We start from the raw sequence: 22,420 nt of genomic DNA, 5'->3' as shown, positions 1-22,420 counted from the left end.
GGAATGTGCCTAAGCAACATGGATATTAATTAATGCAATGGTTATGTGACATGGACATCCATATTGGACAATACCTCTAAAGACAAGCACCTTAAGGAGCAATTCTGTGATCCCCGAGACAGCATTGCAAGGCCAGAGGATTTACACCTCTCTCACCCCACCCATGGATCTGCCATTTACTTACATTTCTGTGTGTGGGTTCTGATCAAGACTGTGGTGCTGGGAGGAGGTGACACTATCCTCTCTCTTCCTGCTATCTTCCTTATTAGGAAAACACTTAAGAGACAATTCTTCTTGGAAGTGGAAGGAGTTTTAAAATGGGCAAAGGGCACAAGAGGAAAAGTTTGGCCCCAGCCCCATCCTTTAGTGTTGTGGCCCTGATCTAACTGAATGCCTGTTTCCCCTGTTGACTTTTTTTAAAGTTTAAAATTAGACAGGATATCCAGTTACACGTCAAGGTCATTTCTAGTTTGGCCTTCCCTGTAGGCCTACAGAACCTACAGTGGGGAAGGGCCATAGTTCTGCATGCAGAAGATCCCCGATTTCATCCTTGGCCTCTCCAGGTAGGGTTTGAGGAAATCCCTGCCTGAGCCCCTGTAGAGCTACAGCCTGTCAACATGGACAGTACTGAGCTAGATGGACCAGGGGTCTGACTCGGTATAAGGCAGCTCCCTATGTTCCTATGTACAGACAGGGCACTGAATGAACACAGTGGTAAGGCCTATAGGACAGTACTTCTCCACACCCTCCTGAGCTTTGGCTCTTCTCTCACAGTAAAAAAGGTAAAGGTACCCCTGCCCATAAGGGCCAGTCTTGACAGACTCTAGGGTTGTGCGCTCATCTCACTCTATAGGCCGGGAGCCAGCGCTGTCCGCAGACACTTCCGGGTCACGTGGCCAGCGTGACGAAGCTGCTCTGGTGAGCCAGAGCAGCACACAGAAACGCCGTTTACCTTCCCGCTAGTAAGCGGTCCCTATTTATCTACTTGCACCCGGGGATGCTTTTGAACTGCTAGGTTGGCAGGCGCTGGGACCGAGCAACGGGAGTGCACCCCGCCGCGGGGATTCGAACCGCCGACCATGTGATCAGCAAGTCCTAGGCACTGAGGTTTTACCCACAGCGCCACCTGCTCACAGTACAGGGAGAGAATTCCTAACAAGTGGAGTGAGGTGTGAACACACCAAGAATTCTCCCCAAACATCTCAAGTGCTTCATTATGGGTGCACATTGTGTAATAAGTACCATTGGGCAGGGAGCTGGAAAAGTACTAAAAGGGTTAGGGTTCATTTGCAGAAGGCCTGAATGTTGCTAGAGTGCTCTGTAGAAGAAAGCCAAGTAACTGATTTCCTAGCAGAGTAATCAACACTTACCAGTGCTGTGAATGTGCAAATTGTTAGAGCCGTGCCTTGGACTTAGGTTGGGGGAATCAGGGTAGCTGTCCTGGGATTTGGGGCTGCGGGCACTGAAACAACGTACTTCACTGTCTGTTCCATTCACCATCTCCACAAACTGCCGGCACCTGTGTGCAAGGAGAGAGGAAGAGAAAATTTTGAAACACAAAATGCCAGAGCAATGGATGCTGTGCAATGGATCATGAGAAACATGCAAGCATTTTAGCACCCATTAGTAGCTGCAGCCTAGAACAAACAAGGATCTTTAGAAACACCCAGATGAGAAAAGCAGCATTCTAGTGTCGAAAGCAAAGTTTTCAGCTAGAGATGTCACCCGCAAGATGATGCATGAATTTAATGTTCCATTCAAAAGCCCAGTATAAAGGAACAGACACATGTTAAGCCCCTTCCCAAGACAGGAAACCACTCCAGCCACAGAGCAAAATCTTTTTACTGAAATGTCTGAAAGTGGCACTAACGAGTGAAAATTTTCTCTCTTGCTGAATTAGTATTCTTCAGGAGCTGGAGCTAGTAGATAAGGTCAACACATGAAGCTGTCTTACACCAAGTCAGGCCAGTCATCCATCTAGCTCAGTATTGTCTAATCCAGGGTGTGTTTCAGGCAGGGGTCTTTCCCAGTCCTTCCTGGAAATGCCAGCGCTTGAATCTGGGACCTTCTGTAGGCAAAGCATGTGCTCTACCACTGAGCCATAGCATTTTGGCTTCACACTGGGAGCAACCAGTCACCCTTAAGCTTTGCTTCTCATGGAAAAGAATTAGAATTGTGCAGCAAGTGTTAATAAGAGAACCATGAAGAAGAAATGAGACAAGTTTCTATACTGATAAGCTGCTTAGAAGCCTACTTTGGCATCAAATTAATTAATTAATTACAAGACCCTTTTATAGTTCACTTTTGAAGGAACAGATACAGCAAAGCCTAGCACCTTGTTCCATGTTCCATCATTGCAGACAGCCACTTCTAAAATCACAGGTGTGTTTAGAGTAAAAAAAGTTGATTCTCTGTGAAAGTGGTATAGGTTCAGACCACTACTTAGTATGACCAACTAGATCCAGTGTGGGAAACCTTTGGATCTCCAGATGTTGATGAACTACAACCAGATGATCTACCTGTACTAGATTATTAGATTGTGAGCTTGTACAGCAATTAAAAATGTTAGGTGTTTTATGAGTGTTAATAACGAAAGCAAGCAATTCAGGTCTGAATGCATGTTTTGAAGTACAGAGAAGGACAAGGAACGATACCATGGAGGAAAACGGTGCCATTGCAAATAATGTCTTAACATAGAGAGATGTTTAAAGCATCATTCTATAGGTAAAGCAACCTTTCACTGGATGATTTGCCATCCCCAGCTCTTCTGGAATAAGTTGGAATGTGGCTCAAGCCTGCTACCCTAACCAATGGGGTCACCTTTTCAGCACTACACATCACTTATTCTTCCTTCATTTAATAAATTTATTAACCACCATTCAAAGTGCAGTGATCTTCTCCTGACAGCTTCTAATTGTAATTGACAAAGTAAAAACCTGGAATGTTTGTATCATTGTATCATTAGACTCGTTTTGATAGATCACAGCCAGTAGTTCCAGTATAAGCCTCTGTCTTCTTATGTTCCTCACATTGCAGGTCTTACTGTACTTGAAAGGATTTGGATGTACTCACTTCAACATAAAAAGGAGATTAGGATTGTGCTCTAGGAGTCCTGGGTATAGCTGTTGTGTGGCTTCAATGGCTTCCCCCACTCTTCCTGCCAAGACCAGCTTCTGTATTCCTGCAGATGAAAGCAGAATCACTGGGATGGAACAGTAAGATTGCCTATAATGACAGGCGGCATATAATCCCATAGGTAGACAGGCAATAAAAATGTTGGACTATCTGAATACCTGAAGAACATGAACCTAAGTAATTGCAGATGATGTTCAAAGGCCTTTTTCTAGATACTCCTAACTTCAGAGGATAGATAAAAGTGACCACAAATAGGGACTTCAGTGTGATGGCACCCCAGTTGTGGAATTTCTTCCCCAGAAGGTACACCTGGTGCCAACTGCAGATTATTAGGTGTCGGATAAAAAGTGTTATTCTTGTCTTAAGTTTTTAACTGAATAGTAATACTGATTTATCTGCTGATGTTGCAATACCTTCATGCTGCTTCCTGTTGGTTTATTGATTTTATTAATTTTATTGATGTGTGAACTTTGTACCTGATAGTTGTTTACTGATGCTTTACATTACTTTATATGAAAGCTACTCTGAGAACTTGTTAAGAGGCAAAAGGAAAACCCCCCACATAAAATGATTTTATTTTCATTGTGAACCATTATGGGAGTTCTTATAGCAGAAAGATTATCAATAAATATTGCAAATAAATATTAGTAATTCAGCAATTGAGAGAAGATAGTGGTCTTTCATGTGCCATAAATCCTGCATGGAGTTAGAGGTATAACTCTGTACCCAAAGCAGTGAGTTCTTTGCAAAGGAAGGCCAAAGACAACATGCAAGGCTTTTTTTATGTATGCATTTAAAAAAATAGAAATATAACCTATAAAAATATAGGTTTGGCAGATTAAATAATAAAAGAGTACCTATTTTCCTTGAGTAAACTATCCTGCTTCTAAAGTTCTCAAACCAAACATTTGGTTTGGGAGTGGCATGATGAGGGGGGGAAATGATGAGACATTGGAACACTGGCAGCCACAGAAGAGGACCCAAGGGAAGTTGTGCAGGATATTGAGGTTCTACCTAGTAACCACTTCCATTTGGCATCTGAATATGTGGATATTGGACTGAAGTCGTGCTGCAGGCAGGAAGGGCTGTCTCTCAAGTCTTCAGGGAAAGTTGTGAGGAAGTTGTAAGAATAAACTTACTTTGTCTGTTCTTTATAGAGATCTGTTCTTCCTGGATTGTACTTTCTGTCACCCTGGCAAAGGCAGTTGCTGTAGCACAGTACCCGTGATGGACCAGATAGGAAGAGACCATACTGGGGGGAGAATACAGAAAGCAAATTGTAGAATGGGTATCTCTGTCAGCACAGAGCCATGGCAAGGATGTAAAGCAGGGCTGTCCAACAGGTCGATCATGATCTACTGGTCAATCCTCAGGAGGTTTTTGTAGATCGTGGATGATCACTGACTCCTCTATCTGGCCCCACCCCCTAGACTGCTATGCCGGAAGACGGAGCTGTCGCTGCAATGTTGACTGTTTCATTAGCAATCTCTTGGGGTGAGCGACTTATTATTTATTCCCCTGCCCTGATCCCCCCAATAAACGGGATTTGCCTCCCTAAAAAAAGCTCAGCAACTTTGACCAGGACCCCCCAAAAAGGGGTAGATCACTGCCAGTTTTTAATTGTGTGAGTAAATCACAATCTCTTGGAAGTTGGCTATCCCTGCAGTAAAATATATCTGGGAGGATCACATTAATTTGAAGTCAGACGGTGTATCCCAGAGTTGTCCTTGGCCCTGCTTCCTACAATGAAAATGTCACACTCTTATATGGTGAACAAAAGCATTTTGGGAAGGGAACAGAAGACACTACTCTTGGTACATTCGCACATGCAACACAGGAGTTAGGCTAGCCAAAGGGAAGAGATCAACTTCTGCTTGGGTATGAACAGTCAAACTGTTATTAAAGAGCACCCAGGAAATGCATGCATTATGGTGAAGGAAACCTACATTAATGTTGCAAACATTTTTTTTTAGTATCACTGCATAAGATGTTCAAAATGATACTGTATTAATGTAGGTGAACAGCAAGTGACCCTGGACCAATTTACTGGAAATCCTATAATGAACCATTAAATACACTGCCTGTCTTACTGAGGTCTGTAGCAGTCCTATAAGCCTATCTAATCCTTTTTGAAAGTCATATATAATAGAACACTAATCACTGTTCTGTAAACCACTCTACAAAAATAATCAAAGGGCATTATAAAAATATGTCAAAATATATAAAAAATCCAAAGCGATAGCACCCCTGTCCTCTGGAATGTAACATGCTTCCCTCCAGGTGTTGTGGTCTACAATTCACAACCAATGGTCAACTGCCTGTTGATTTTGCAAAGCTTCATCCAAAAAAATTTCTGGGAAGAGGGGACATCAGATTCTTGGTCACTTCAAATTCTGTGCTCTGGAGCTCTGTGCTTCATTTCCCCTCATTTCTGTCTGGGACACAAAGATATAGAAGCTGTAATGCTTCTCCAAACCATCGCCTTTCCCTCCGCATCTGGTTCAGTGATTTGCCAGTGACTTGTCCTCAGACAGGCTAAAAAGCAATCAAGCCAGACAGTTCCTGAAAGCAGCCCTCCACTCTTGAGATTGCTACTGAAAATGAGATTTGTGCAGGTTTTTGTTTTTTAAAAACGATACACATGTGCAGAGCAAACAGTAAGCTCTTTGTTCCTCATTAGCATTAAGGAACTTTAACACACACAAAAATTGTCCAACATAAACGAAGAGGGGTGCAGGACGTACTTTATAAGCAGACCACTCTATAGCAATTGATGTTCTTTAATGAAGCTTCTAAGTAAAAAGAAATTAATGCTCCCACTCACTTCTGTAGCATGGCTTGCCATTCACCTAGCCGGTCACCTATGGGAAACCGCTTAATGGTGCCCTGAATCTTTGCTCGCCACTCCCTCATGTAATCTTCGATGTCAAACACAAACGGCTGCTGCCCAAAGTTGGCATCCACTATCTCTCCGGGTGTCTGGAGCCCCACAGTGGGATATAAATTGGCCTGCCAAAAGAAGAAACCCCAGTTAAAAAATAGGGCCCTTTTTGGGAAGAAAGCTAACATACATTTTTCTCTGAGCCTCCAAGGATCAGCTGAAAACAAGCAAGGGTGCTAATCTTAGAGGAAGCTCAAATGAAGCCTCCAGATTAGGTAGATGTGACGAGCACTATGCAGAGCAATTTATAAGAAACCAAACACAATATATGAGGAACCAACTAGCAAAAAACCCCCAACCCTTTATGACATAGCTATAAGGTTTTACTGAATCTTTGTGACTTCCAAGAGCAGTTTGGGAAGTGAGAGAGCAAAATTAAACACACATGGCTCCATGTCAATCCTTGCATGAGTTTGCAGATTGCAAGTTTCCCCAGGGACTTCAGTCTTCCTAAAAACGGACTGTGGGAATGGAGGAAGGATCATTTGCCTTAATGACAGTCACAGAATATGTACTCATAATCTTCCAAGACTAGAATGAAAGCTACTCCAGAACCTCCACAACATTTTACCTTCGTGCTTGTAGTTACCTATGGCAAAAATACTTTGTAAACATATCCTCTAAGTGCCTCTAAGAAAGGTACAAGCAATGTGTGCTGGATAGAGCTTTAACAGCACCAACAGTTTTGAGAAAGAAAGAAAAAGACAGCTTAGATAAAGCAAAGCTACTATGGAGAACTGAAAGAGAGCTTTCAGCATCTGGAGGCAAGCAGTATTTCCCAGTCCAATCAAAATAGAAATCAACAATCACAGGTGAGCTCTAAATAACATACAGGGATCAAATGGCCTTATACCAGCAGAGGAAAAACATACCCGCAACTAAGAGAAAGCAGCGTTGATTACTGTCACAAGGCCTATATACCAAATAATTACAAAACAAGGCTTTAAGAGGTAAGTAAGATACTTAGCCCATACAGTGGTACCTCGGTTTTCGAACGCCGTAAACCCGGAAGTAAATGCTTCTGTTTTCAAACAGGCCTTGGAAGTCAAACATACCACGCGGCTTCTGCTGAGTGCAAGATCCTGAGGCCTAGCTGTTGGCTATTGTTTGGTTTTCAAATGTTTCAGAACTCGAACTGTCTTCCGGAATGGATTACATTCAAAAAGCAAGGTACCACTGTATCTACATTTCCTTTCCAAAAAGTCATGCCAGGCAGTGAATTGTGCTTTTCTAATCTATCTTGTACATTCATTCCAAATTACTCGTCTGACCTCCCTAATAACTTACACTTCACCTTCTAGTGAGCTTGTCCATATTTTTGTGGAAAGCGACATAGGAAGCCACCTTGTATACCAAGTCAGACCATGGCCCCATCTAGCTTAGTACTGTCTACACTCAGTACTGAGTATCTCAGTAGCAGATCTCCAGGAAGTCTTTTCCCAATTGCATGCAAACATGTGCTCTACTGCTGAGCTACGACCTTCCCCAATATTCCCTTCTATTCCTTATCTTCATTCAGGTAACCTTGCTGTGCTGCTTTCTTTTTGCTAGCTAGAAGATCCATTTCTTGCATTCCCTTCCAGGTGCTAGGGTGGTGTAATGGTTAGAGTGTTGGACTAGGACCTGGGAGACCAGGGTTTGAATTCTCACTCAGCTATGAAGCTCACTGGGTGACCTTGGGCCAGCCAGTCTCTAGGTCTAAGCTGCCTCACAGGGTTGTTGTGAGGACAAAATGGGAAGGGAGAACCATGTACACCACCTTGAGTTCCTTTGAGGAAAAGGTGATATATAAATGTAATTTAAAAAATAAATAAATCTGAAACCCAGTACCCTTAGTGAGAAGCAATGGTCAAGCATGCTCTGAATATCTAGGTACTTTATCGGGAATATTATGAAGTCCTTACATATGCTGCTCACTTTTTCTCAGCAAGAAACATTCTTAGAATTGCATTACTTTTCACACCAGGAGAGGAAGAATGGGCAGGCTGGTTGACTAGATGCAGCCTGAGTCTGTGTAGAGGGTGACAGTAAAGAAGAGGGGTGGGTTGGAAGAGTACCTTATCCTGTTGGTTGTAATTTCAAAGTAGAAAGAAGTCTAAAATCACATCTGATTGGATCAGATGACTCACAGTATTTTTTAAATCCAAAATCTTTCCTGATACCAGTCAAGTCAAGATTGTATATAGCCGGTCTCCTTTCCAGCTGATTTTGAATTAAAGTGATGCTACAGGAACAGCCCTCACAAAAAATAAATTCATTGCCATGCAGCTAAGAACTGAATATCCAAAGGTTCAGAATTAAGTGGACAGGTAGAGAAGAGTTCAGTGCCTGGGCAGAAAGGAAGCTGAAGAGCTAAAATTCAGAGTAAGACTCATGCAACACTCTTCCAAGCAACAGAGTAACTGCAGTAAGAAAACCAGTGTACTGGGAAGGATTAGATAAAAGGCAGCTTAAGCTTCAAGGACTGCTACTAAACTGGAAAAAGAAGACAACTTCAGAAATAGCAGACTGTAGACAAAAGGGCAAAGAATGTTTATCGTGGGCAAGTATTTCATGGAGTTGCAGACTGATTGCGTAAGAACTTTTCAGCATAGGAGAAGCAGATGATCTCTGAAAAGAGCATCATCGTTCACAGATTTGAACCAACTTAATTTCTTTTCTAACAGTGGGTGCTAGAAATCATATGATTTAGGTGTTTTCATTTATTTTTATTGATTCTGGAACTATATTGAATTTGCATTGTATTGTAATTCACACTCTACTAGTGAAGTCAATATCCTCCGGTTCTGGATCACAGGGAAGTCCATATGCAGTAACCAAATCCATAACCTAGAACAGATTTCCAAGCATGGTTCCCCAGATATTGTTGGATTACAATTCTTATCGTCCCTGTTCATTAGGCATGCTGGCTATGGCTGATGCAGATTGTGGTCCAATAAAATCTGGGGAGCCAAGGCTGACTAGAAAATGTAGCATTCTATCTTTCATTAGGACTGGCCCGAAACACAGCATGTAGGCAGGATATTGGATGTGCTGCAGGACGTGGAAGCAAATTGGGGAGGGAACTAGCCATTGCAAAGAAGTACCTCTTAAATTGTTTGCAGCTACCCAACTAAGAGTGAACTTTGCAATTATATAAACTTACATTTAAACAAGCAGGGGCCCTACTCCTTGGCTGGATCTTTAACTGATCATGAACACTTTCTGAAAGGAACTAATGCTACCTACAAATCATCTGAACAAATGACATGTCTGAATGCAGCAACAGATAACAGCGAAACAACCAGACTGATAATAGCAATGAAAACCTTGGACTGCAATTCAGCTGCACTTAAAGCAGACTTCCTCAACCTTGGCCCTCCAGATGTTCTGAAACTACAATTTCCAGCATCCCTGACCTCTGGTCCTGCTAGCTAGGGATCATGGGAGTTGTAGGCCAAAAACATCTGGAGGGCTGAGGTTGAGGAAGCCTGACTTGAAGGTTTCAAACAAAGCTCTCCCTCCCCCAAAAAGTTTGTTCCTTGGTTGTTAAATAGTTGCTTTCAAAGCTAAGCAACCATGGGGCATGTAATATCTGCATGTACATACATTTTGGTTTTGATTTTCAAGAAGTTTTAAAGTATTAAGCTGGTCTATTATGCTATGTACCCCCAAAATGCACACTTCCATTTGGCATTGCAATATTATCCAGCCTTGTAAACTAGCTCCCCAAAGTTACTAATCTGGGAGTGCGGATGCTAACCTGCTTAGGGGTTAGTACCCTGTGTGTCCCATGTTGGCTGTGGAAGAGAGGGCAGCATGTATATGCAAACTACTGGCCTGTTAACGGGTGGTTGTTTTTTTTAACGCCTTCCATCAAGTAGAAAAGATAAAAAGCAATCCATCCCTACATTAATCTGCTGCATTTCCCTGATGGTTATTGGAGGAAAATGACTTCTTTTCTTCCACAGCTAGCACAGATACCAAGTGGGCTAATGGAAAAGTGATGGAGTGAATGCTCCTCTTCTGCCAGCTTGCTCACTTGCCTGCATGAAATTCTTGGTTGCCCATGGCAACCGAGCAAGTTGTTAAATACAAGGTTGGTATCTTTGCTATAGCTTTCAAAGTGCAAATTCCAGCGCTTGCATATGCTCAAGTTAAGTCTATTGCCCTCCAGATGCTGTTGTACTACAAATCCAATCACCCCTCACCATTAGATCTGCTGGTCAGGGCAAATGAGAGTTGTAACCCAGCAATATCTGGAGGGCCACAGGTTCCCACTCCTAACCTAACTCATGAATGGTCTACCTGTTCTCCCTACTGCTGTTGCAAATTTTTCTTTTTGTAAGCCTGTTTGTCTTGCATGTTTCGGAAGTGCAACTGCTTACATGTTTTGTACTCTGGTGCTGATTCCAGCATACAAAATGCATAATCTCAGACTTTTCCTTTGCCGCATGCTCCAGTGGTAAGCAAGAATGCATCAGCCCACATGCTGATGCACATTTCTAAAGAGGGAAAAATTACACATACATGCACTGTTTCTAATAGAACCAATGCATGTGCATTTTGTTATCAGCTCTGGGACTCTTGTACAAAGTTCCATAGAACAAATCAACCCTCAGACTACCATTTTTATCCAAAAGCCCTTGAACTTTGCTCATGCTGAAAAGAAATTTCTTACTTGATTTGCTACGGTGTTGTTAGATTTGGACTCCAACTAGCAAGTCCAAGAGGCAAGGAAATGTTTGGATTGTGGATGTAGTAGTTTGTATAGCAAAAACAAAATGGAACATTTCAGAAACTGGGAATTCTCTTTGTTTGCTTGGCTAACTTGCATTGCTGAACAATTCACTAACTCGTGTTATTTTTAGCTTGCCTGAGGCAGCCAAGGCAACATAGAGGTCCTGCTTTATTCTAGACAGACGTCTTGCATTGTTTATTTTAAAGCAGGCAAACCATATCCCTGAAAAACTATTGAATTCCAAACAACCTTGCAATAATTTGAGTTTTCCCTACACTTCCAGTATGTTCCAAGAAAAGCCTGATAATAACCAGCACTCTTTCTGTAGCTAGTTTTGCTAAAAGAAACTTGCCAACCTGATTCAATGCAAACACATCAAGCAAGAAGCCTCATACTAACCACTTCCAGATGGCATGGCAAAGAGAAGACATCAAAATATCTCAGTCAATTTCCCCCCTCCCTTCAATTTGAATCTTTTGTTAAAATACTGAAAATAGTTGTACTTACAGGGAGGTCTGTAAAGGCTATACCTGTGGGGGAAAAAATATTAAAATTAAGACAAAGGATTTCCTCCCATTTGCCTACAACTTTAATGTATTACACATACTACAGCATAATAAATTCTATGTTGGGCCTCAACAGAAGCAATTTGTCGTTTGTGAAGCATAATCTTCCATGTATTGCAATCTTCGGTGACATTAGGAAGACTTGCAAAGTCTATTTGTGCTTTCTCAGGAGCAATTCCCACTGTGTTTGGTGGTTCTTACTTCCATGCAATTATATTTAGGACTGTAGCATTAGTTCCTCAACCTAACCTTCAACTTAAGGCTGAACTAAAGGTTTCATAAATAGTGAATTAACTCACATTGTGAATTAGAACCTTTTCAGGGAGGTTAAAGTTGTCAATAAATTTTCAGACAAAGACCAACACCAAAATTTAATTGCCCTCTATTGCCCTCCAGGAAGGCTGCAACAGAGTGAATGGGTTCATACCAATGGAATTCATAGGATCTGAGCTAGTAGTTCAGAGTTTGCCTACATAAGGAATCAAATTAAACTAGGGGTGTGTGTGTTAATTTAATGCAGATCAGTTAGTGACAATAAAACTCATCCAAAGTTTAAAAGCTCAAGTTAGTTTTACTTGTTTCTTTAAGGCAGAGGTGGGGAACATGGGAGACATCATCATGATTTAAGGATTTATTTCAGACAGACAAAAACAGGCAAGGATTCAGATGAAGTAAGAGAGGAATGTGGCCTGGAGAGGGGTGTGGCCAAGCAAGAGTCCCAAGTGTCCCAGACAGAAAGGTTTGGAAGGTCTGAGCTGGCTCTGAGCTTCCTCTTCTCTTTGCTTTCGGCTGCAGGAAAGCCCAATTACCTGCAACTACATCTGTGTACATTCATTCTCTTATTTCTGACTTTCCCTTTCCACTTTCTGTCATCTCCTTCAGTTACAAAGTTCAGGTTGAATGCCCCGTAGAGTAGAAACCAGGCCTTTGTCATGTTAGTCTATAAAATTTTAGGAACATGGGTGACACCTTAGAAAAACACACTGCCACACTCAAATGATTTAATACCATTCCTTAAAATGAGAATTACAGGGTAACTGCACATAGTACTGGAGAGAACCATTGTTTCAGGAGACATGTTTCACTTTGAAATTGTTAGATGTCACTTTCACTCTTTACAGCAGGGGTGGACAGCATGTGGCCCTCCAGATGTTGTTGGACTACAACTTCCATCATCCCTAGGGTTGATGGAAAATAGATTCCAACAACATCTGGAACGCCACAGGTTGCCCACCCTAACTTAGAGAAAGATGGAAACAAGCTGACTGCATCCACAGTGAAACTACTATCTTAATCATTCAAGTGACACGAAAGTCATTGTAATATGGGTGCCCTGCAGTAACGTCTGAAACAGGTCTAAGAGCAACAGTTTTCACGTTACTTGTTACAGAAGAATTTGCATGCATATGCACACACACAGAACCCTACATTCTACCCCTATAGCTTTCACTGATTGAAGAAAAACCACAGATACTTTGTGCATTATACTTTGCATAATTCAAAATGGCTTCCAGGCACATCTAATCAAAGCTTTTGGTGTTGTTATTAAAGCAACACCCAAGAAGTAATTCTGTCCCACAGAAAATAATCCTCTGACAGTGCACTGAAGATCTGAATGAAAGTTTTAACACAGGATATATAAGGGATAGAGACTTTGTATTTGGGGAAGGGAAGGGAAGTTTCTGGCATTAACAGAGGGTATCCTACTTACAGCCATTTCACTCCACCCAAGTGAGATAAGATAAGACACTGAGGGTTACAGAACTCAAAGTAAAGAGTTTGGTACATTTCCAGATTAAGGTCAATTACACTGCCGGCTCTAATTCCCAATAAACTAGATGTTCCACCATCACCACCTTTTCCTTTCAAGAAAGCAATGCACTACTGGACTCTCAAGGAGAAGTTTCAAAGAAGGTTGTAGGGCTCTCAAGAAGGCTGTCAACTTAGCTGGCAGAATCAGGGAGCCTGCAACTGCTCCCCTTTGCCACATCTGATACAATCAGGCTTCTCCAAACCAGGTTGAAGGTTTGAAAGAGATGCTGAGTACCAACTTAGATAAATTAAGATCTCACAAGTATAGATGTTGAGCCCTAGAATATAAGATTACATATTAACAAGAGATTCATATATATATATATAGAGAGAGAGAGATTACTGAACTTAATATCACTGGTTTGTTATTTCTACCCAGACTTCACTTGTGCTTTCTTGTTTGAAAATTAAAATTATGGTTTCTGGCTATTCAGCAAATATCTATTTCCTCCCCTCAAACAACTGTGGTGTTTCAACTTTGGTGTTTCATTTGGAATCTGAACCAAAAATACCCTAGCCCTTTTAGCAGATTAAGCTATTGGGGAGGGGGCAGATTTCTTTCACAGCAGGGTGGAAAATGTCAGGCAGACTCATCCTACAGAATTGAATACTAGGAGCTTGGGTTGTGACAAGCATTCCCTGCCATCCTCAAAATGTACTGATTTCTTACTTTGTCAAATTCTATCAGGACTCTTTTTTTAGAACAAGGATTTGGTATTAGATTGAAATAACCAGCCCTGCAAAACACACCTTATTTTCAGAAGCCCTGAAATATCATCTCCACATCTTAAGCAACCAAACAACAGCATAGGCCCTCACTACATTTGAGACCTATTTTTTTCATATCCTTACCATGGAGGGGAATTTGCATTAAGATACCACTTGCTTTTTAGGGATCTCACTACTGCACCTCAGGCTTGAAGATGACAGTTCCTCCATGCAGAAATCATTCCTTGTAGACCTCTGTCTTTGTCCTACCTTTCTTGACTGTAAACACCTAAAGATTTTTCTGTTGTCCAACTGATTTTAGAGAATTTGCTCTTTGTTCACTTTTGGATAGACAAACACTCTGAGAAATGCAACAATTTCTATCCAATAGTGTGAAAGAGCTCCCAGAATACAAAACTACTCATCTGACCTGTTGGTCAGACAATATCAGTTTTCAAACATGTCTGTTTAGATCCAGGGTGATGTGTAGATCCAGAAACAAGCCTTAATGGAAAAAGTAATATGCATAAACTATAGTGCAATATCCTATCAGTGAAATTTACACTGACTGACCAACCAACCTTTATGCTTCAGTCTGGGCCCACCTGAACTAAGCCAATAATATACTACGGATATATACCAGGAAGATAGCTCATCCAATTTCTCCCTCTTGCCAGAACAACTCTCTGTGCACTTAACCCTAATTGGGGTTTGCACGAGAGGCTGCCTGTCTCTGGTGACACAGTTGTTCTACAGGCATTTAGAAAGCTGTCACTAAAATAGGAGCATCTCAGGACAGATTGCTTCCAGTTTTAGCCAAGCACAGCAGCTTTAACACGTACAGACCAGCAATGCTGGAGGCTGGAAAGGACGACAAGCACTATATAGGGAAGAGTAGGGCATGAAACACATTAGTGCTAATGTAATTGCAACATAGCACATGATTGTTAAAATAAATAACTTGAATGCTCTGAAAGCAGGTTATTATTCCCATCAACAACAAGAAGTTCTTTTAGGAATAGGTTTGGTCTCTCAACTTTGCCCTCCACAGTAGGAAAAATCCTCCCCTCAATGAAGCAATCCAGAAGAACAAAGCTTGCAGTTCTGGTAGCAGGCCATCTGAACATCTGTTGGGTTAGACCAAATGACTCTCCAATCCAGCAAAGCTTCACAAATGGACAGCCAGATAAGCCCACCAGCAGGGGATGGAGGCAAGAGCCATCTCCCACTTTTGTCCCTCAGCAATGGATGTCAATGGCATGCTGCCTCTTAATCAGGATCTTTCCATTCAGCTATCACACCCAGAAGCCACAAAGTGGAAAGCCACCACTAATTTGTACCCCTTAAAAGCTATCTAAGCCAACAGCCTTCACTGCACTGAGGCAATCAGATAGGTGCTGTGTGAAGAAGTACTTTCTCTGACCAGTCCTGAAATGACAGTAAGTCCGCAACTTACATGCATTTAACTTGTGTATGTTCAGCTTTAGGTGCTTGGCAATTTTTTAAAAAAGAAAGGGGGCAGTCTAGGAAAAAATACTTTGGCCATCCCACTCACCATTGAACCTGATGCGTTTGACTATACATAATTTTGGCCTTGGGTGTGATCCTCGCAATATAACCCCTGTGTAAGTTGCGGGCTTACAGTACTCTTAATCAATTTATAGAGAGATAGAGAAAAAAACCCTACTTCCATCACACCATGGATCATTATATAAAACCTCAGCTGTCTCTCAAAGATAATTAAAGGAGACCAGAGCTTGGCAGACTTCTCTCACAACTAAAAATCCCCCAGTATGTTAGCTTTCTCTCTGACTGCAATCAGAATTAACAACTAAAGCACAAAATGCAGTTGAATTCTATAGACAACATCCATCCATGCAAGGAAACAACCAATGGGAATGCAGGAAAGTCTGTCTAAAATCTGCTGATATTCTAGAAAGAGAACAGGCCCATGTAGTGCCTGTCAGCATCGCCCTTGAGCCAGTGTACCAACTGGACTCATGCACTACAGCCCCGACTGGGCTAGGCGAGCTGGGTAGCACTGCCAGAGACCTCCTTTCCCACAGGAACAGGTCACAGTGCTGTGGACTCACAGCTTGGAGCTGAGAGCACCGGATTCACTGTCTCAATTATACAGTCGTTGCGCAGCAGCGTTTTGCAGAGTCTTGCAGAGTATAAACCACTCGGAGAGCAGCTCTGTAAAATATCCTCCTTTATTCTATAACTACAGCTATGATACAAACTATATACAGAGCTAAATATTCTGAGCATAAATTAATGCTATACTCTGAGTGCCTGCAGCTGCTCTTAGCAGCAATCTTATCTATAAACACGATCTCTTGCACTCTCTCTCTGACACACTGACTGACTCTCTCTCACACACAGATTCACTCACTTGACTAATTAAGTAGAGAGCAGTACATTGCTCCTCCTCTCTGTAGAGTCAGCAGAGACCTCAGGAGATTCTCAGGAGATTCTTGGGTATGGGAGGGGTGAAATCTCCTCATCCTCCCCCATTTCATCCGACCATTCAAGAATCTTTAACATAACTGCAATTTGCACACACACTCCAAAAATTGTTCTCTGCTTACAACCTTGGTAACATATTTGCAGGTATCTTTCTCCCCCTTATCTAAGACACTTTATCACATCATTAAACAGTTACTACAACCTCTCTGTGTCTATTAGGAAAGAGTTAAAACATAAATCTCAACCTGTAGTTTACACAAAATACACACTGTGAATACACAAATGAATAAGCAGCTTCTGGAAAAATCTTCATACACATTTCTTCCTCTCAAATACAAATTTACATTTCTAATTAGGCAGATTTGAACAAACCACTTTAAACACAAACACACGCTTGCTTCAAATATCAGGTAAGGAAATCAATGAAGCGTTTTGTGCTACTACTCTCAGCACACTTCATGCTAGGTTTAAAAACCCCACCAGAGTTGCATGTGACCGCAGCCTTTGCAAACTCTTCAGAAAACCTTTTCGGTGGTACCCCCTTGGTCATTCTCTCAGATCTGCGCAAAACTCTTTGATCCTCTTGTTCTGGTGCTTCCTCCTCTTTGGGAGAATGGGGAGCTAAAGTATATGAAGCTGCTAAGTCTGAATCAGCGTCAGACTCACCTGAGGCTTTTGGGCTCTGATAATCTGTGCCATCATCTGGATCTACATTGGCATCAGGATTATCAATCACATCAGAACTTGCCTCCCTCTTAACTTTCTTTGCCCCTTTTGCACCATCATCACAAATGGGATGACACTGAAAAACGCCAACTCTGTCCCATTGTGGATTGTCGTCAATACTCCTGGTCAGCCTTATGGTTTTCGTGTCTGTGATCAGGACACGATAAGACCCTTTCTCATATCCTAGGAAAACACCATGTTCTCCACGCTTACTCAGTTTGTCACCCTGCGAGGTGTGCACCCAAACCTCCGAACCAAAAATTTTAAAGTGCTTCACACATGGCTTCCTTCCGTGAAGCATCTCATATGGGGTGCAATTTACACTAGACTGGTACCTCCTGTTATACATGTAACAGAAAAACGAAAGAGCTTCGGCCCAAAAAGGATTGGGCAGCCCCGAATCATGTAACAATGTTCTGATTCCTTGCTGCAGGGTCTGGTTCATTCTCTCACATAAACCATTCTGCCAGGGCGATCTGGGCGTGGCAGTCCTATGCTCAATGCCCTGTTCAGAAAGAAAAGCCTCAAACTCTTCTGAACAAAACTCTCCACCCCTGTCAGTGAAAACACAATGCACATTCTCATTATGTACATTCCTGAGCCATTTACAAAACTGACGAAACTTGGTAAAGGCTTCAGACTTTTTCTGTAGTATATAGATCCATGCATATTTAGAGTAGGAGTCTATCAAAACCATGAAAAACCTTGAATTGCCTCTAGAGAGCGCTAGAGGCCCCACTAAGTTTGCATGAATGACTTCGTATGGTTTCTTGGCCTCTCTCCCAGACTCTGTACCTTTGGGAGCTTGCCTTGCCTTACTCTCAGCACAAGAAACACATTTCATGTGGTAGGGACATTCTTTCAGCTTCATACCCTGAACCATATCAGGCATTTTTGCCACAGCCTGGAAATTCAAATGACCATAAACACGATGGTAATAATGAATACATTGGTCATGCAACTTTTCATTCTTATCAATAGACAAATTGCAACTCTTTCTCAGTTGCTTCTGCAGTACCTGTACCTGAAACAAAAGGCAATTGATACAGACCATTTACACATTTTGCATATAGAATGAGCTTGCCATCTCGACGAATTTCACAGCGAGATTTAGCAAACACCACCTTAAAACCCTGATGATCAAGCTGGGAAACACTCAACAAATTGTCCTGAATATCAGGCGCATACAGGACATTCTTAATAGTTGCATTCAGGCTCTTTAAGAACACAGTTCCCTTAGCCTCACTCGTGAGAACTGTCCCATCTGCTTGATGAATTTCTTTCTCTTGCTTCTCAAGCTGAACAAAGAGATCCTTATCTTTGGCTACGTGGTTGGAACAGCCAGAGTCGATCACGAAGAAACTCCGCCCACGTTGATTAGAGCAGCGAGAGATCAAGGCTTTGGAAGTAGCAGGTGCTTGGGGATTTCGTCCTCCTCCCCCTCTGCCTCTGAAGTTTCCCTTCTTCTTTGAAGATTTCTTGCACTGGAAACTCAAATGGCCTTGTGCTCCACATGAAAAGCACCGCTTCAACTTTAGTGCTTTAACAGCAGCAGTTTCACTTTCACTTTCCCCTGCTGAAGGCACATTTTCAAGCACATTTTTAGCAGCACAGTCCCGGCTTTCTCTAACAGCCTGTCTGCGATCCCACTCATTCAAGAGCACGCTAGACACATAATCTTCTGTTAGACGGTCACCAGGCATTGTAGAAATCTGGGCAGCTACTCCATCGTAATAATCATCTAGGCTATTTATCATCAGCATTGCAAACACAGCCTCTGAAATAGCCAGGTCTCGCTGAACAAGGTCCTGTCTGAGACGCTTTAACTGAGATAGATGGCTAGGCAAATCACCACCTTTCTCCAACTGTAACCTGCACAGCTTCTTGAAGAAAATCACACTGGAACCAGCATTTTGTCTCAGATGCATATCTCTCAACTTATGCCAAACAGCTTGTGCAGTCTCTTGACCCTCTAAGTTCACCAGCAAGTGGTCTGAAACACTCAAAACAATTGTCCCTCGGGCTTTCATATCTGCAGCATGCCACTCAGCCCAATCATCATCATCTTTATCTGGAGGGTCATCTTCTATCGTGTGAAATAGCTTTTCCCTCTGTAAAAGCGCTTTCATCTTAACTTGCCAAACTGCATAGTTTTCAGGCGTGAGGAGGGGAAAGGATAGAGCCATCTGGCCAGAATGTGCACAGGCCATGTCTGCTATTACTTAGAGCAAGACACTTCCCTCGTGCAAACACAGATAAAGCCTTGGACTTCTTCAGCCACTCTCTCTCCCACTCAGAGCGCAATTAACAGGCAAACAGGGATGCTATCTTCTTTCTTTGGCAGTCAGCAACATACCTCAAGCAGCAGCAACAGCAACAGCGGCAGCTTGAACACTCTGCTTCAACACAGCTCTGCTTCTAGGCACTACAAATCAGTCCAGTATGCAGCCTCCGTTCCGCCGTCCAGCGATCAGCAACAGACACCTCTGGCGACTGGGACGACTGGAACAACAACTGGTCAGACGACTGGAACAACGTCTGGGCCCATAACCGATGTCAGCATCACCCTTGAGCCAGTGTACCAACTGGACTCATGCACTACAGCCCCGACTGGGCTAGGCGAGCTGGGTAGCACTGCCAGAGACCTCCTTTCCCACAGGAACAGGTCACAGTGCTGTGGACTCACAGCTTGGAGCTGAGAGCACCGGATTCACTGTCTCAATTATACAGTCGTTGCGCAGCAGCGTTTTGCAGAGTCTTGCAGAGTATAAACCACTCGGAGAGCAGCTCTGTAAAATATCCTCCTTTATTCTATAACTACAGCTATGATACAAACTATATACAGAGCTAAATATTCTGAGCATAAATTAATGCTATACTCTGAGTGCCTGCAGCTGCTCTTAGCAGCAATCTTATCTATAAACACGGTCTCTTGCACTCTCTCCCCGACACACTGACTGACTCTCTCTCACACACAGATTCACTCACTTGACTAATTAAGTAGAGAGCAGTACATTGCTCCTCCTCTCTGTAGAGTCAGCAGAGACCTCAGGAGATTCTCAGGAGATTCTTGGGTATGGGAGGGGTGAAATCTCCTCAGTGCCTTCACTAGAGGACCTCACTGATAATTCTTCAGTGGAAGCTGTATTTGATGCTGAACTTGTTCTTTGTGTAGACTGGAGCAGGCAACCTGTGGACTTCACATTTTGCTGGATTATAGCTCCCATCAGCTCCAGCCAGCATGGATAATGGTCAGGGATTAAAGGAGCTGAAGTCCAACATAGACTGGAGGGCCACAGGTGCTCATCCCTGACCTAGACTGATGGATTACAAGAAAAAAACCTGACTACATTCTCACCATGATACAGAAGGCTCAGAAAGAAAAGGAAAATAAACCATAGGGTTTTGGGGGCGGGGCTTTAGTGGATAGGAAAATGAATACCATGCTCTACATAGCTCTCTAGTCTCTGGCCAGTACCTCCACAGCTTAGCCCCAAATCAAAATGAAGAGTAAGTTTGTGCACATGTGATTATATAATGTCATCTGCATACTTTCTCTTGGTATGGAGGCTGATCTTGGGGACAAATTACACATTTCTCTTAAAGATCAGCAACTTCACATTTAAAAATTCTTGAGTGAGTGCCATCTGGACCTTTTCATATCTGGTTCCTTCGACCTGATTCTTGACACCTCAGTTCCTCAGACTCACTTCCTGAGAAAGTTCAGGTACATGGATTTTCCCTGTATCTTCCACAGTGAAGATGCAAAGAATTCACTCAGCTTCAGTGCTGTCTCCTTTAGTATACCTGTCATCCAAATGTCCAACTGCCTCTCTCTCTGCTTGCTTCTAATGCATCTGAAGAACTTTTTAGTTGTTGGTCTTTATGTTTTCGGGCAGCAATGTGCTCCTCACTTTTTTCACATCCCTTACTGTCTGCCTGCCCTTTATTTGCCAAAGTTTATGTTCCTTTTGGTTCTCCTCATTTGGATAAGACTTCTATTTTTTAGATGAAAGCCTTCCTTGACTCTGCTACCATATTCTTGACCCCGGTGTTCCCTTTCCTGCTCTGCAGTATATTTCTAGCTGAGCTTCTATTTTTGCAGTTTTGAATAACCGCTAAGCATTTAAGAGAACATTGACTCTTTTTACCAATCCCCTAATTTTTGGGAACTTTCCCCTTTTGAAGTCAAATGTGACTGTGTTGGACTTTTTTTGGCAATTGTCTACAAATAGCTAAATTTGACAGTGCCGTGGTTTCTGGTCTCCATTAGTTCTCACATCACATTGGGCACTACTTAAGATTGAGTCCAGGGTTACCTCCCCTCTGGTCAGCTCCATGACCAACTCTTCTAGGGCTCAGTCATGTTACCTCTTTGTCATGACTAAAATGTGCATGTACCCAGTCTATGTGGAAATAATTGAAGTCACTTCCTCCTCTGGATACCTCTTTGGTATCATTCTCCATCCCAAGATCGCTTTGAACATTTTAGAAGATCCCCAGTAGTAAATTATTTTGGCGGCTTGGTATTGCCACCCACAGCAATTCTGTTGAGATGGGTGTCCCTTCTAAGATTTTTAGTTTGTGGGATTCTACAACCTCTTTGACATAAGCAGCAACAACTCATCCAGTATGCCCTTCCGAATGAGATTATATCCAGAGATAATTTTATTTCACTGGTTCTCTCTGTTCCGCTAGGATTCCATGATGCCCACTGTACCTTTGCTCTCCTTAAAACCAGGCGCTCCAACTCATGTATCTTGGCTCTGAGGCTTCTAGCATCAGCATATAAACACTTATATAGGGTCTTCTTCTCCAAAGGTCTTTGGCACATGAGTTTTATCCTATGGCATTTTGGCCTCTTTGGACTGCTGTCATATGCCCATGGATTTTCAATGTCTAGTTCTACCCTCCCTATTTGGATAATTAAAACATTTTCATTATAATTCCTTAGACATCATTTATCCTGAATCAAATATTCCTCAGCTGCTGCTTGCTTTTCTCTAGCAATCAGTTTAATCATTAAGACACTTCACGGTGAGCTCAAGAATCCCTAAAATGAATATTAACTGAGATTCTCCCCCTCCCCACTCAATCTTGTATATTCACATAGCAATATATTCACCTGCTTAGAGAACTGCAGTGGGGCTGACAGTCTGCTTTAGTGTATATAGAGCAATAACCTTGAACTTTTGCTCCCAATCTGAACCATGAGAAATGGGAGTACCACTGGTAAGTCTTTATCAGTCCTTCCTTTCCAGCTGGGACAGAGATAGCAGTAAAGGAAAAAACTGGATGTAGATACATGAATTGTTCACAGCAGTAGTTGTAATTTACCAGTAT

General features: G+C 42.3%; 1 protein-coding gene across 2 annotated transcripts in view; it reads right to left on the bottom strand.

The window, feature by feature from the left end:
• Nucleotides 1-22,420, bottom strand: part of RANBP10 (RAN binding protein 10) — a 51,648-nt gene that overhangs the window by 7,355 nt on the left and 21,873 nt on the right. For both annotated transcript variants that reach the window (XM_079987884.1, XM_079987885.1), the window contains exons 5-9: nucleotides 11,304-11,326; nucleotides 5,960-6,144; nucleotides 4,275-4,387; nucleotides 3,073-3,181; nucleotides 1,371-1,519 (exon numbers count right to left, since the gene is read on the bottom strand). In XM_079987884.1, coding sequence (XP_079844010.1) covers nucleotides 1,371-1,519; nucleotides 3,073-3,181; nucleotides 4,275-4,387; nucleotides 5,960-6,144; nucleotides 11,304-11,326 — 579 coding nt within the window. The remainder of the gene's footprint in view (nucleotides 1-1,370; nucleotides 1,520-3,072; nucleotides 3,182-4,274; nucleotides 4,388-5,959; nucleotides 6,145-11,303; nucleotides 11,327-22,420) is intronic.

Source organism: Podarcis cretensis, assembly GCF_951804945.1.
Source record: "Podarcis cretensis genome assembly, chromosome: 8".
Taxonomy (NCBI): domain Eukaryota; kingdom Metazoa; phylum Chordata; class Lepidosauria; order Squamata; family Lacertidae; genus Podarcis; species Podarcis cretensis.
This window is presented reverse-complemented; position numbering and strand designations above follow the sequence as displayed.